General features: G+C 44.1%; 1 protein-coding gene across 4 annotated transcripts in view; it reads left to right on the plus strand.

The window, feature by feature from the left end:
• The first annotated feature begins 201 nt into the window (after positions 1–201).
• Positions 202–16698, plus strand: part of MERTK (MER proto-oncogene, tyrosine kinase) — a 102540-nt gene continuing 86043 nt past the window's right edge. For 2 of the 4 annotated variants that reach the window (XM_017652373.3, XM_017652374.3), the window contains exon 1: positions 202–876. In XM_017652373.3, coding sequence (XP_017507862.3) covers positions 753–876 — 124 coding nt within the window. In that variant the 5' untranslated portion in view covers positions 202–752. Of the gene's footprint in view, positions 877–907; positions 1138–8663; positions 8799–16698 lie in introns of those variants that run through there. The other 2 variants (XM_017652375.3, XM_037002159.2) reach the window with 2 other exon arrangements.

Genomic DNA, 16698 nt, shown 5'->3' on the forward strand with positions numbered 1-16698 from the left:
GAGAAAGCCGGAACCGCAAAGAGTGTTGAGAAATTTGAGCAAAGGAAGGACATGATTCTGCTCATGTTGTCAAAATGGATCACATTAAAATAAATTAATCCTAAAAATGTTTTCTTAAGAAAATACTATGCAAATGAGGTTATTGTTGCGTTAATAGTAAAAGAGGCTTAAGTTTGTTCCGAAACTTTCTCTGCCACTGCTCCCTCTGCCTCCACATTCTCGCTGCGGAGCGGCGCTTTCCACTGCTCTGCGCCTTCGTCGGTGTCCAGTGCTCGCAGCCGCCTTCCCCGGGCTTCCCCGCGGGGGGCGCAGCGGGATTCTTCTCCCCGCACCGATCCCGGGCGGCGGACAGGGCCGCTGCTGTCGGGTTCCGTGTGCTGCGCCCAGACTGCGGGGTCGCCGCGCCCCCAGGGAGCTGGGCTCTCCCCTTGGGAGACCGCCTCGGGCGCCCTGCACTCCTCGCCCACCTTCCCCGCTTTTCCCTCCCACCTACACGGCTGGTCTCCCCGCGGCAACAGCCCGTCCCTCCCCTGGGTTGGTCTCCAACCCCTTCCCCGCTTTCAGCCCCCTGCCTTCCGCTCCCCGCCCTCTGTCCAGCCCAGTCCCGCCCCTCCCGCTGCTCCCGCTCCTCCCGCCCCGACCGGGTCGGTCCGCTTGACTCGGCCCCCGGCCCGCCCCTTCCAGCCCTCGGCCCCCGGCCCGCCGTCCGGCTGCGCCACTTCGGCGCGTGCGACCCCGGTGCCGGCAGGGGCATGGCTGGCTGGCGCGGGATCGGGGCGTCTGTCTGTCCGTCGGTGCGGAGAAAACTTCCAGACTCGCGGTCCGGGATGGGGCGAGCCGTGGCCTGGCTCCTCCTATCCGCGCTCTGGGTCGGCGGTGAGTGCGCGGGGCCGGACGCGGGCCCGGGGCTGGGGGCGCCAACGGGGCACGGTTGCCGCGCACGTTCGCGAACGCGCTTCGGGCCCGCGGAGACCGCGAGTCCAGCAGAGACCCCCTGACCCGGCCCCGGGAGGCTGTGGGTGCGCCGCGCAGCCGGGCGGAGTGACACGGAGGGGTCCCTCCACTGTTGAGGAAACCGAGCGCGGCCCGGCGCGCGCAAGCTCTGGAGTGTTGCGCCTGGAGAACTGCGGGTCACAGGTCCGGTCGGTAGTGTGCTGAAAACGTTCCACTAGACGTGGTGGCGTGGTTGGACTTGGGCCGTGGGGAGACTGTGGGAGCTGCAGACCGCATCTCCAAAGGACCCGCACCCCGAGGCGGGCCGGCTGCAGGAGGTGGGGTCCGGTCCGGTGCGGCGACCGACCCAGACCGTCCCCTGTACCTAGGGGCCGCGTGGGCAATATTAGCACCCCTTTGCGGGACTCCCTGTGAGTGTGGGGTCCCTGGAAAACGGGGAGGTGGTCTTTTCACTCTTGTTGGCTGAACAGAATCCGAAGTGTGCTGCGCCTAGGTTTATCTTGATTCTGTCAGACATTCCATTTAAGATACTGTATTGGTAAGTGGAGGCAAAGTAAGGCAGGTCCCATTCCGGATTAGCAGCTTGTTTGGGAGGTAAGTGATTACCAGGTTAGCTGATCGCTATGCATTCTTTGAGGAGGTGGAAGACACTTAACTAGGCTTTACCAAAAAGAAAAGAAGGGTATGTTGGGACTGAATAAACACATCCCAGGCATTTTTCCTCAACTTAAAGGTCTCTGTTTCCATTTAGCATGTTTTTTCCCCCTCTTTTGGCCATGAATAAGGCTGAGTAGCTTTCACCTATGATACCAAGATTTTTTTTTTAAAGAGTACCTGGAAAGTGCAATTTACAGTTAAGTAAATTACTTAAAATTTTTTTCCGTTGAGGCTTTCCTTTGAAAGCCAGTTGCCCCAATAAAAAATTCTTGAGCAGTGCACCTCCTTGTTAACATTAAATTGCATATCCAGTTTATAATTCGGGGCAACACAGCAATTTGAAACAAACATCAAAAGCCAAAACCAAACAAAGAACTAAAACAAATCTGTTCTCTACTCTTGTGTCTCCCCTTCCTCAGAAAATTCCTCAGCATTTCTGCCAGCTCCATTTTTCGTAATCTGCTGCAAATCTGTTACATTTTGCTAGTATTTTGCTACCAAATTAGGGGTGGTGAATGTGGTGAAAATTACTAGAAAAGTAACAAGCCAATAATTTTGGTGTGACATACTTAAAAATTGAGTGTTGTCTTTTTTTAATTTTTAAAAGGTATGATAAAAAAAACCTTTGTAGCTGACAGATAATCATAAATGGTCTGCTTACAATCCACCCAGCAGAAAGAGAGAAAAATTTCTCTAACTTTTCTTCTACATTTTGCTTATCTTGAATTTGCCCAAGATGCCTGACAGTGTTACATCTTGCTCTGTGAAAAGCTTAAATAATGGGGTTCTCACTGGCAGATTTAGAGCAAAAGAGTGCTGTAGGAAGAGATTAAAAATGGAAATTAGACTCTGTCTAGTTTTAAGATTTTCGTATTACATATTGTGGGTGCCAGTGGTTTGCAGACATTCCATTTAAGATGGAAAGAGAGGGGAAGAGAGGAAAGACAGAGAGAGGAAGACAGAGAGAGGGAGAGAGGAATGTGTGTGTCTATTCTACACTGCAGAGAAATGGATAATTAAAATTTGTGCATCCTGTAACCCAAGCATGCCCGGTACTCCAGACACCATCCCACACACAAGGAACTGAAACTGCTGAACCAGGAGTATGCCTGGGCTTTCCAGTCCTTCCTTTCTGCTCAGTCTCTGATGGGGGTGCCAGTGAGCAGCAAAACCAGACAAACTCTCCAGAGGGTCAGGATAAAGGAAGAGAAATGCAAAAGTGGGTTAAAGTGAAGGACTTGGCTCATGAGGAAGCTGTGCTGGCAGCCAAACTCAACCCTTAGAACAAACTGAGCTTTTTAAATTCTTGAAGTTAATGTTTCTTTCCCAAACTGACACTGTAACCTGTATTATAATACGATGTAAACATTTTCCCAGGGAGAACTTTAAGTCATCCCATTACTTACAGCTTTGTAACAATGGCCTCAAATGTTTGTTGGAAGTAATAAGCAGGGCACATTTGAACAATAAATACATTTTTTAAAGTTATTCTGATCCACCTTTTCAAAGTGCTGAATGGAACAAATATTTTTAAAATGAACAATGTTTCAGTTTTATTTTTTGGCCAATGAGGTACCAGTTAGAGTTGGTTATGAACAAGTTGAATCTTTAGTTGCCTCGGAGAATGGGAGACATGCTGCCAGGTAGAAAGCTGAGCCAGGACCTTGGGTTCAGATGGGTTTTCCCCAACCTGCAAATGAGCACACACCTGTAACTGCTGCCTCCCACCGAAGAGCCAAATGAGACTTTGAAAATGAACGGGATTGTGTTGTCCCCTTGTTTAAAATCCTCCACTGTTTTCACATTCTTTACCAGGGTTTGCGAGGATTGGCAGGGCCTCCCGCTCCTTTTGACTCACTTCCAGTTACTGCCCCTGGTTCACGCTGCTCCAGCCACCAGTGTCTTTCCAGCTTTGGCCAGTGGATGCTCCCGCTGGCTGGTATCTTTTCTCCGCCATCTCGTGTGCTGGCTGCTTCTCATCAGGTTGGGTTTCTGCTTAGACACAACCTGTTGGCAGAAGGCGCAGTGCTCGGTGGGGAGTATCTGGGTACATACCCCAAACCTGCCTTCTCTGCAGGTCTTACCGTGTGCTCTGCCTCTTCTCTCTTCCTTCTGGCCTTCCCAGGAACAGCATTGCTGCAGCTCCCATGCCCTTGTTCTTGGGGTTTGGTTGATAGAAAACAATCTTATTTTGCTGTAATGCTATAGTGATTTTGTTACTAGAAAAGGTAGAACATTGAGAGAAGATAGATTTTTGGACTATATTAACTCCAATAGAGCGATATTAACATGATTTATATCCTCCTATTCCAACTAGAAAAAAAGAAGTCCAAAGCTGATTTTTCAGGTTAAAAACAGTTTTAGCAGCTCCTTGCCCAGAGACAGGTTGCCCAATGCCCAGGTAGTTGTCGCTCTGAATGCCATGATTTTGGCCCATTGTCTCTAGTTTAATCTTAACCCAAAGCACATGGTTCTGGTTTGGTATGCATCTCAGCATTATTATAAGGGTTAATTATTATAAAGACTGAAAAAAAGCAGGCTCACCATGTGAGCTTCTTGGGACTGGAATGAAAGTGTTAAGGGGCTGGGCTCAGGCTGAGTAGCCAGCTGGCCTCTGGGGAACCCTGGGGGCAGTGGTTAACTCTCAGGACCTCAGTTTCCCCTCTGGAACAGGGACTCTTCACTATTCATAGATGTCAACTGGAGGATAAAATGAACTGATGACACATAGCAGTGCTTCAAAAATACTAGCCATTGTTACCAGTGATTCCCCTCCATTCTTCTGAACTCAAATTGTTGGCTAATTGTTTTTCCTTCACCAAAGGTGTTGCAGGGAAAGGTTCCTCTTCCCTCATCGAAATGTGTCCTAAGTTGCATCTTGGACTGTGGGTCCACCCTCCATCATTCACAGCGCTTCAGTGAGGGGGCTGTGGGTGTGGGTGCCGCAGTGCTGATATCCCTGTGGCTCTGAGGGCCCTGCTTCCCAGTAGTTCTGCTAACAAAACCCATGCATGTCACCTGAGGCAGCACCAGCCCTGACTACCACTCCCCTCCCACCCCATTACCTTCGTTGTTGAATTCAGACTTATCATAGTACAGGAATGGTTTCCTGTCATGTGCCTCTCAGGAAGGTATAAAAATGAAGGCCAGTTCCTGCTCAGCTTTTCCCATACAACTCTGTCCCGAAGTGGGTGTGGTTTTAGTTTTGTGTTTGTGTTTGTATTTGTTCTGTTTTGGTTTTTTGAGTGTAAACAGCCAAATAAAACCCTTCCCTTTTTCCCAGCTAAAACTGAGTTTCCCAAGTGAAGCCTTTTGTCTGCAGTGGATGGAAAACGAAGCTTTGTTTCTTAGATTAAACTTGGGGCACACGTCTGAGCGTGTGTGCACAGGCTGTCCTCTAGCAAGTGAACAAGCAGGGAGCCCCAGGTGCCCTGACGGAAGCCCCGTCTCCCCTGCGTGCCTCACTCTAGGCATTTGCTAACCTCTGACGGCAAAGTAGTTACCTGCTGGCTCTCCTTACTTTTCCTGCCTCTCCATGAAACACTGAGCACCCAGCCTGGCCAGGGCTGAGAATTCCATCAAGACCTGCAGGCCCCTTTTGGAGAACAAAAGTACTGACCTTACTGCCCCCAGGAGTCTCTCCCTCGGAGGCCTTTCTTTGTTTGAGTTGTAGCTGCTGAACCATGTGGAAGACTCTGAACTATGAGGGCCCGGGTCTTCCCCAGCTTTGTGAGGTCCCAGTGATTTGTAGTGATCAAGGAGGTGACGGGGACTATTAACCATTTCGTTGAGGAGCCTTCACTCCCTTCTCAAGCACTTTATTTCATCCTTTGCCCATTGCAGGCATCATCAGTGCTCTGTTCACCTAATAGTGAAATGGATTTCAGTTTAGTGAGTGGTGCCATAGGGGTGAGGTGCAGACAGACATTGACTTTATGTTTGGAGCAAGATCATACATGAGAAGTTGTACACTTAGAGCAAAAGATAAGAATATTTGAGGAACTTGTGCCTGGAGAAACCCCATTTCATTTCATATCTTAATGTATAGATTTTTGTGGCAGCAAATTTGAGCATGTATGTGTCTTCTTGCCCTCAGTCATTAGCAGTGTCTTCTGGATATGTTCCTTAGTCGGTCCCTTCAGAGGCTCTGCCCAGCAGCTGCGGAGGGAACCAAACCCCAGGCAGATCTGATCATCGTGGGGTTAGTGCCCTGCCCTTGCTCATCAGGGAGGGGCCTATCCTTATCCTTCAGTCTCAGGTTGGCTCTTGACTGTCAAGCAAATGCTCTTGGACAGGTCCCTTTTTGTATAACCTGCTTTTCTCTGGAGATGGGGTGGCGGGGGCTCCAGTTACCTCAGCATTCAGGGACAGTAAACATCTTTGAATGTGCCTTAGCTGTGCTCTTGCCTCTCATTAGACACACAAAGGAAAGCCTTGTTTATTTTGGAGAAGGGATTGTTTTGCTGTTTTAAGCCGTAGCCGTAAAGCTCATTAAAGCTTCTAACAGTAGACTGGCCTCATCATGGTTTTTTAAAATGAGTGTCTTTTACAGCTAAGAACAGGCTATCTTAGGGGAGAATATTAGATCATGGACTCAAACTTGTTGAAAGTTATTTTCTGTTAAGGCAGGGAATGGACTGCAAGGTGATAAATATTCATGGGCTCCCTGGTGTCTCTGTATTGAGGGGCTGGTTTTTCCCTTGCAGCCATACATGGCAGGCTGCCTCCACACAGGAAGTGAAAACCAGCCTTTAAGGCTTTTACAGTTCTGGCATGTAATTTGAAGATTTGTTGATGAAAACAATGTTCTTTGAAAGTTTTGGAGCAAAGGAAAATGAAGTTCATTAGATGTAGCATTAAATCTAAAGCGTTGGTTTAAAAAATAACCACTTTGGGAGTCCAAAGATGTAAGCCATCTTCCCTGTTTTGATATTAACTCGCAGGGACATTTGGGGTGAACTGTTGATCAAATGGAAGGGCAGATAGGTGATTCAGGGGTCCTTCTGGGAAGAAAATGGATTACATCTCAAGAGGAGAGGTGGGGAGGGACTCTTTCGCACATTGTACCTCCAGGCACAGTGCCTCTGACTCTGGCTGTGTCCTCAGGCGTCAGCCTAGAAATGGGGCCAGAGGCAGGGCAGGGTATGTCTTAGGGAGTCATGCAAATGGGTTCTTTACTGCAGGCAGCTACCATTCGCTGCTGCCTTGGCTGGCTGTGCCCCCATGAGGTACCCCCCTGTAGCTCTATCTGGGGCAGTAGAATAGCATGGAAACACAAGAGGTATGTTTCTGATAATGTTGGACCTGCCCAAACACATTATGGCCTTCTACTGTCAGAGCTGCAGGGAACACGCACTAGGGTTCTGAAAGGCAGGGGGGCTGATTAAAGAGTCTGGGCTGTGGGGAGTGGGCATAATTTCCTCAGGATGCAGTGCAGAATTGCCAGGGTCCGGGAGAAATGATGTCATTTTTTGAAGTATTCATTCAGTATTCTGATGTGATTTTTATATTTGGAATTTAAAAAAATATTTTATAATGGATTATGAATAACTATACCTCTAAGTCAGAGGTTCTCTACCTTGGCACTATTGACATGTAGGGTAGGATAACTCTTTGTGATAGGAGGCTGCCCTGTGTTAGATGCTAAACAGATCCCTGGTCTCTACCCACTAGATGCCAGGAGCACCCCCACTCCCAGTTGTGACAACGGAGAATGTCTCAGACAGTGCCACATCTCCTGGGGGACGGGGCAGGAGGTCACCCCTGGTGGGGAACCGCTGCTCTGAATCACTGCCTGTAAATGAGGGATGCTGGTATAATGTTAAGCATTCTGTTAAATAAAGTGAAAATTTCCCCCGGAAAAAAATAAATAAATAAATATAAATAAATAAATAAAAATGTCAAAACTCAAAAAAAAATTTTATAATGTACATGGTAGAATGTCATACTTCTAAGCATTTTGGCTGGGAGGATAAGGAGGAGGTTGACTAGGAAGCTTTTTCAAAATACAGAAGCCCAGGCCCACCCAGGACCTGTGGATTCAGCCTTTGGGGTGTACTCCTATCCTGTGTGGGTCCAGGCTATTCTGTGCACATCTCCTGTTATACTTCACTGATCCAGTACATCTGATTCTTGAGAGTCCTAGGGAGCCTTTCACTGTCCCACCCTTAACCTCCAGGAGAGGTGTGTTTCAGAAGCTGACTGCTGAGGGTAGGGGTAGGTGGTTATGTTTATTCACGGAGGACAGCAAGTCTTGGACCAGGGTAAGATCTGCAGGGCTGGACAGTTTTCTTAAGCTAAGTGTATGTAATGATTTTAGGACCTGTAAATGAAAGAAAGGTTCAGATCTTCATGTGAAGCAATACAAGTAGGGATTCCTTCATTCTTACCAGATGGACCAACCAGTAGATACAAAGACCTAACTTTTTCTTTTGACCATTCCATTTTTTCTGTCTCACCTACGTTTTTTTTGCCTGTATACTCAAATACTGTTATAAAATATTAAGGAGTACAAAAGGGTATAAAGGATAATAAAATCAATGTCTGTACTCACCACTCAGTGTAAGAAATCAGACATTAGTGATAGAGTTGAAGTCTTCCATTAACCCCTCACCAGACCCGTCCCATCCCCTTGTCTCCCCTCCCCTAGAGAAAACCACTTACCCCCACATTAGTTGTTTTGGTTCCCATGCATCTCTTTATCCTTTGACTATCCTTGTATTGGTAACATTCTGTAGTATAGTTTTATACCATGTCAGTCAAGGTTTACATTTGGCTTCATGTAACAGAAAACCTCATTGCAGTGGTTCAACCAAAAGGGAGGTATTTCTCTGCTGTAACTAACAGTCTGAGGGCAGCCAGCCTTGGGTTAGACCAGAAGCTCCATGACTTGGTCAGGAACCTGACGTCCCCTGGCTCTTTGCTCTGTCATCTTCAGTGTCTGCCTTTGGAGCTCATCGTCTCATTCTGGCTGCTGCATATCTGGACATTTCGTTTGCATTCCAAGCAGAAAGAAGCAAAAAGGACAGAAAACAAATAGTTTCATACCAACTGAGTCTGTTTATTTTAGGACACAAGAAGATGAATGCTTTATGTGAAGTCCCGTGCTGTATGTGAAGTCCCATGCTGTGGATGTCTGCTTACGTGCCCTGGCTGTTTCTAATGTGCTAGGAAGAGTGGCAAACCAGGTGTGTTGGGCAGGCAAGTTGCCACCCTGAATGAGGTCAGGCCCCATTTGTAGGGAAAGGGGGAGAGGGGAGTGAGCACTGAGCAGGACACTAGGAGCCGCCACCCTGCTCGTGTTACACAGTTTAATAGAACTAGTGTGCTTTCTTCTCCAGCTTGGTTGTTCGTTCTGTGTTGTCTGCTAGACTCATGTGGGTTAAAATTATCTCCCTAATTTACTTATCTCTGTAGACAAATATGTGACAATACCATAGTTTATCCAGTTTCCTTGTAATAGATGTTTCGGTTTAAAAAAACTTTTCTTTTACAACCAGTGTTGCCATGAACATTCTTCTTTTAATCTTTTCTTTATAGAGGTTTAATTTGCTATAATAAAGTGGACACATTTTAATTGTTGAGTTTGATGAATTTTGACAAATACGTGTGTTAAAACTACTACACCAGTTAAGATAGCCACGAGCTATCGTGTGCTTCTCACAACATGTGTGCCTCTTTAAGGGCAGAAGTGTTGAGTTCTAGGTTATGTGCAATTTCAGCTTAATTATACATTGCCGAGTTGTTACTCAAAGTGGAGAAAAAGCTCTTTTCTGCATCTTACAGGCAGGTTATTGTCGTGGATGATCTGGTCTGAGGTATTTCTTCCCAAGAATCCTTTAGGCAGGTCTGGTAATACTCCTCAGGACTGGTTGTAGCCAGGTTGTGACACAGGCAGAGGCATCTGGGCATCACCCACCATCCCTCCCAGACTTCCCATCACCATCCTCGCCCTTGCCTCTTGCATCCTGGTTCTGTGCAGCTCTCAGAACCAAACAGAAGCAGGGGCTTGGAAGCTGGGGCCTGACTGTGGCTGGCAAGGTGAGGGTGGGTGGTGCTGCAAGAAGCATCTTCACTCCTTCCTACCCTTGCAGACCTGGGCAAGACCCGCAGCATCTGTGAGCCTCAGACTCCTCCCCCACAAACTGGGTACAGTGATAGTCCCTTCCCAGGATCAGAGAACATGGTGTAGGTGAAAGGGCTGGAGGAGTGTGGCTGTAGAGGTAATACTGGTGCTGTGTCCTTGACCTCTTACCAATAGAAGATACTGAATGTAGTCAGATTTTTCAAGTTAAACTTTTAATTTTGAGATTTCAGATTCTCATGCTATTTCTAATAAGAAATAATATGGAGAATCCCCATGTGCACTTTACCTAATATACTTCAGAAGGTAACATCTTTCAAAACTGCAGTACAGCATCACAAGCAAGATACTGACATGGATACAGAACCCTTCCTTCACCACTGGATTCCTCAGGGCACCTTTTGTAGCCTACCCCCATCCCTCCCACCTTAGCACTTCCTTCAGCCTTGGCAATCACTCATCTGTCTTCTATTTCTGTAATTTTGTCATTTCAGAAATGCTGTATAAATGGAAGCATGCTCTATTATTGGTTTTCCATTTGCCACCATGACAGATTACCACAAACTTTGTTGCTTGCCGCAACAAAATATATTATCACAGGTCTGTGGGTCAGAAATCTGACATGGGTCTCACTGGGTTAAAATCAAGGTGTCAGCAGGGCCTCATCTTTTCAGGAGGCTGTAGGGAGAATCTGTTTCCTCCCTTTCCTAGCGTTTAGAGGCTCATGGTTCCTACTTCCATCTTCAAAGCCATCATGTGTGGGCCTGCCTTCTCACACTGCAACACTCTGCCACTGGCTCTTTGCCTCCCTCTTGCACACCCTTGCCAGCCTTTCACAGATTTTAATTTTAGCCATCCTGCTAGGTATGAAGTGTTAGTACATTGTGGGCTTCGTTTGCATTTCTCTAGTAGCTTATAATTTGGAACACTTTGTCTTGAGCAATTGTGCTTCTATATTTCCTCTGGTGAAACATTTCTTCATTCTTTGCCCATTTTCTAGTTGGGTTGCTTGCTGCTTATTGTTAAGTTTTGAAGAGTTCTTTAGTATTCTAGACACTAGTCCTTTGTCACATATGTGGTTTGCCGATAATTTCTCCCAGTCTGTGGTTGTTTTTTCATCCTCTTAACAGGGTCCTTTGCAGAGCATACCTTTTTAATGTTGATGAAATCCAGTATATCAAATTTTCCTTTTGCAAATCATACTTTGGGTGTCAACTCTGAGAACTCTTTGCCTAGCTCTCTTGATCCCAAGGATTTTCTCCTCTTTTTTTCAAAAAGTTTTAGAGTTTTATGTTTTGCATTTAAATCTCTGACCCCTTTGGGTTAATGTTTGAATTAGATGTAAGACTTAGACCAAAGTTCTTTTTTTTTTTTTGCCAATGATATCCACTTGCTCCAGCACTATTTGTTGAAAAAGCTGTCTTTTCTCCATTGAATTGCTTTTGACCTTTTGTCAAAAAGCAGTTGGGTATATTTGTGTAGGTCTGTTTTGGTTTCTCTCTTCTGTTCCATTGGTCTGTGTGTCTATCCCACTGCCAGAACTGTACAGCTGGACTATTTCAACTATGTAATAAGTTGAGGAATTGGGTAGACTGATTCCTCCCAGTTATTATTCTTTTTAAGAGTTGTTTTAGCTACTCTGGTTCCTTTGCCTTTCCACACAAATTTTAGAATTATATTGTCTATATATACAAAAAAAACCCTTGCTGGGATTCTGTTAAGAAGAGTGTTAAACCTGCATGTGGTTTTTTCCTTTTACTAAATACGGCCTTTCAACAACCAATTCTCCAATTCTCTGACATCGACTCAGTGTCCCGCAATTCACTTCAATTCTGATACCATTCAAGGCCTTACAAGTTAAAGACGTAGTCCCACAAGACTGCCCCTCACTCCAGACACAGCTCAAGTGGAGTGTCCGGGCGACCCACACTTCTGCTCAGCTGACTACAAATTAAGGGATTCTCATGCCCTACTCTCCCCATCATGCTTGATTATTCACTAGAATGACTCATACAACTCAAGAAAGCACTCTACTGAGATTATAGTTTTATTGTAAATAGTACATCTCAGGAACAGCCAAATGGAAGAGATACATGAGGCAAGATGTGGGGGAGGGACTCAGAGCTCCTGGGCCCCTTTGGGGTGTACTACTCTCCTAGCACATCAGTGTATGTACCAGCTCAGGAGGTGCCCACAAACCCTATTGTTTAGGGTTTTTATATGTGGTTTCTTTACATTGGCATGACTACTTAAATCATTGGCCATTAGTGATTAAACTCAACTGCCAGCCTCTCCTCCCCTGAGGTTGGGGAGTGGACCAGAATGTTCTCTCTAATCCCATGATTGGTTCTTCTGGTGACCAGCCCCCATCCTGAAGGAGTCTAGGTGTCCCACCTCAGTCACCTCAGGAGCATAGACTCAGATGTGTTCCAGAGGGACTTACTATGACTAACAAAAGACATTCCTATCACTCAGGAAATTCCAAGGGTTTCAGGAGCTCTGTGCCAGAGAAACTGGGGACAGAAGACCAAATATATGTAGTTTTATTATGCTGCAATCCAGATAGCACTTTGAGGAGAAGTGATATCTTTACTGTGTTTTTTTTCTAGTTTATGTATACAGTGTGTCCTTCCACTTATTTAGATCTTCTTTTCATTTGTCCTATCAATACTTCGTAGTTTCCAGGATGTGAGTTCTGTATGTGCTTTGTTAGATTTATACCTAGATATTTCATTATTCATGAGTGATAGCAATTGGTATTGTGTTTTAATTTTCATGTCTAATTGTTCATTGCTTAGTATATAGAAGAAAAATAATTTTCATATGTTTATATTGTATCCTGTGACCTTGATGAAATCACTTACTGGTTCAGAGTTCTTTTGTAGATTCTGTAGGATTTTCTGTGTAGAATCATATCTGCAAATTGTGATGGTTTTATTTCTTCCTTTCTGATCTTTTCTTTCTGACGCTTTTTTCCGCCTTGCTTTATTGCATTGGCTAGAACTTTCAGCACTGTGTTGACGAAGAATAGGGGAAACAGACAACCTTGCCTTGTTCCCAATGTAAGGGGAAAGGAATTCAGTTTTTCACCATAAAGTATAATGATAGCTGTTGCTTTTTGTAGATGCTCTTTATGAAGTTGAGGAAATGCCCTTCTTTTCCTATTTTCCTTAGAGTTTTTCAAAAATTATGAATGGGTATTGAATTTTTGTTAAATGATTGTTATGATTATGTGATTTTTCCTCTTTAGCCTGTTCATGTAGGGGATGACACTGATTGGTTATCATACCTTGAACTATCTTTCTATCTATGGAATAAATTCCACTTGGTCTTGGTATGTAATTAATTGCATTTGCCAATATTTTATTGAAAGTTTTTGCATCTATATCCATGAAGAAGGTTGATTTGTAGTTTTCTTTGTTCTGTACTGTTTGTCTAGTTTTAGTATCGGGCAATACTGAGCTGCATAAAATATATTGGGAAATATCCTCGCCTCCTCTAGTTTCTGGAGGAGATTATGTGGAATAGATGTTAAGCATTTGATATAATTCTGGTTGGTAGTGAAACTAGTTGGGCTTGGAAATTTGTTTTTGGAGTTCCCTAAATAATGAATTCAATTTCCTTAATAGTTATAGGTTTATTAAAATTATCTATTCCAAATTGGGTGAATTATGGTGGTTGTGTTTTGAGGAATTAGTCTGTATCCTCTATGTTGTCAAATTGTGTGTTAAGTTGTTCATAGTATTTATTATCCTTTTGATGTCTGCAGACTCTGTAGTGATATTTCTGTTTCATTCCTGATATTGGTAATTTGTGTCTTCACTTTTTTCTTTGGCAGTCAGTTTTATTATTCTTTTCAAACAACCAGCTCTTTTTTTATTTATTTTCTCACTTTCTTTTTCAATTTCATTTGTTAAATTTGTTATTTACTCCCTTTTGTTTGTTTTGAGTTTGTTTTGCTCTTTTTTCTATGTTCTGAGCTTAGATTATTGAATGTTTTCTCCTCAGCACTGTGTTAGTTGTATCCCACAAATTTTGATGTGTTGTCTTTATTTTCATTCAGTTCAATACATTTTTTTATTTCCCTTGAGACTCCCCCTTTGATGCATAGATTATTTAGAAGGTTAGTATTTAGAAGTATTTGGAGAATTTCCACTTAACTTTCTGTTACTAATTTCTAATTATTTCCATTATGGCCAGAAACACAAACGGTATGTTTTAAATTCTTTTAAATTTGTTGAGATTTGCTTTATGACCCAGGATATGGTTTATTTTGGTCTATATGCCGCCGTCATTTGGAAAGAATGCCTATTCTGCTGTTGGGTGGAACATTCTATAAATGTAGACTAGATTCTTTTCATTGGCAACATGGTCAAGTTCTTTTGTATCATTGTTTGTTTTCTGCCTAGTTCTTTAATCATTTGTTGAAAGAGAGATGTTGAAGTCTCCAACTGTAATTGTTGATTTGTTTATTTATCCTTTCAGTTATATCAGCTTTTCCTTTACATATTTTGCAACTCTGCTTTGGTGCATATTCATTTAAGACTGCTATGTCTTAGTAGATTGACTCATATCTGTTATGTAATGTGTAACATTGTAACACAATGTTACAAATGTGTCTCTGCTGATTTGCTTTGCTTTGAAGTCTACTTTATCTGATATTAATATAGACATCCTGTTTTTTTTTATTAATGGTTGCATGATACATCTTTTTTCATCTTTTGTGTTCAGCTTGCCTATACTATTATATTGGAGTGAATTTCTTTTAAACTGCAGATAGTTGGGTCATGATTTTTAATCTACTCTACCAATCTCTATCTTTTACTATTTAGATCATTTACATTTAATATAATTATTGATATATTAGGTGTGCTGTTTTACTAGTTCAGGTGAATTATAGAATCTCTACCTCTTTTTTAAGTCCTTTTACATCCCCAATTTAAAACATAATTATCTTAAATATTTCCTCTTCATAGATAGAACTATATCAGACAGTGTTACAATTTTTCTTCAACCATCAGACAAAATTTAGAAAACTCAAGAATAGTGGGAAAGCCTATTGTAGTGACTTGATATTTTTACTTTCCATGGTTTTTCCTCCCTCCTGATGATTCAGGTTTCCTCCTTTTATTGTTTCCTTTCTGTTTAGAGAATTTCCTTTAGCTATTCTTTTTAGGGTAGGTCTGCTGATGACACATTCTCTTAGTTTTCATTCATCTGGGAATATTTTTATTTCCCTTCATTCCTGAGACTTCTGAGTTGGCAACTCATTTCTGTTTGTCCACTGGGCCTCCACTGATACCTCCCTGGCTGGGAAGGGTAGGAGTGCCTTACCATTTTCCAACTGTTCCCCACCTGATCTCCACTGGCAGTAGGGGAGTGGGAGGGATGGACTTGCTGGGCAGTCGTGAAAGCCCCCACTTTCTGCCAGGCCTCCTCTGATACCACCCTGGTGGGGATGAGGAGGGGTGCCTCTTAACGCCAGGTGGGAGTGGAAGTCCAGGTCTCCCTGTGGTCTTTGCTAACAGCAGCCAGTGGGGGTGAACTTGGCCTTCTCTGATACCACCCAGTGGAAGAGTTGAGCTCCTCTTTGCAGCCTGGTAACGGTGGAAGAATAGGCACCCCTCCTGACTTTTGCTGGCATTGGTAGGGATGGGGCTGTAGTGTTTTCTGGAAGAGAGCAGTTCATTGTCTAGAAGTTTTCTGTCTTGCTGTGCTACCCCTTTCCTGATCCTCTGCGGAGAAGAGGCTGTTGTTGTCGTTATTATTGTTTGTCTTTGTTAGCATTTCCAAACTGAGACCAAAATGGGGCAAAAGGAAAACCCGGGGAATCCATCACTGTGGTGTTCTTGGGCCTGATGTCCCTAGTCAGTCTGTCTTCTCTCCACCTTTCAGGGTTTGGGTGGTTTGGGTTTTTTAAAAAATATTTGTTTTATATATGTAATGTTCAGTGTGTTTAGGTGTACTTAGTGGAAGGAATAGGGAAAAGTACATATGTTTTTGGGGGGAATTCTTTGCCCTTTGTCACTTAGGAAAGACTCTGACAGACTGCTGTTGCAAAGGTTGGTCTTCCAGAGATAGTACATTTTAAAAGGAAATAATTTTTTCTTTAAAAGCATATCTTTTATTATTAGGAATTCAGGCACTAATGGGCTGGAGGTTATATGTTGGGGGTGGCATGATTGTGGAGTTAAACTTGGAGACTGAGAGTCTCTCCTGGATCTTGTGAAAGCCACATCTGACCTCTGGGGAGAACCAGCCCCAGACACTGCGTGGGGAGGGACTGCTCACAGCTCTGGCCAGAAAGTGTCCCCTCCTCTTTCTGTGACATGTGATGTGCTGCCAAAGGGGAATGAGAAGGGAAACCCTTGGTTAAGTAAACATATATTCATATTTCACTGCAAGAGGTAGAGTGGTTGAACTCAGCATAACCAGTTCCATATGTTTGGCACTGATTGTCCAGCCATGAGTAGTTGCACCTTTGAAACAACACAGATCAGATGTTTCAGGTTATGAAAATTTTAACAGCTATTTCTTGCATGTCTGGGCTTACGAGGCACTGCGCCCAAAGTCTTTTATGTGCAGTATTCTGCTATTATCTCTGAGAGACATAGGTGTTATCTGTGTGAAGATTTAATAAAGGGAAACCTCACCAAAATCGAAGTCAGGAGACCAGAAGGGGGAGCTGGAAACCACACAGCGTCAGCTATAGACCCCAGGAGAGGTCCTCAACAGGAAAGAATCATAAAGTGAGGTGCAGGCTGAAGGGGGTCAGGAGGAGCTGCCTGGCGCCCTTGAAGCCCTCAGGGCTCCCATGCTGGTATGTGTGCCCAAGGCCAGGGAAGAGGCACAGGTGGGACAAGTGGGATCCCGTTTTTTTTTTTTGAGCCAAAAAGAATGTATGGGGCCATTAGAAGTGGGAGGGTGCCCTGATTATCATCATTTTGCTTCTTGCCCTGTATGGGAGGACTCGGAGGGGCTGGAGAGCTTGCTTGGGGTCCCTG

The sequence above is a fragment of the Manis javanica genome, chromosome 1 (genome assembly GCF_040802235.1).
Source record: "Manis javanica isolate MJ-LG chromosome 1, MJ_LKY, whole genome shotgun sequence".
In the NCBI taxonomy this organism is placed as follows: domain Eukaryota; kingdom Metazoa; phylum Chordata; class Mammalia; order Pholidota; family Manidae; genus Manis; species Manis javanica.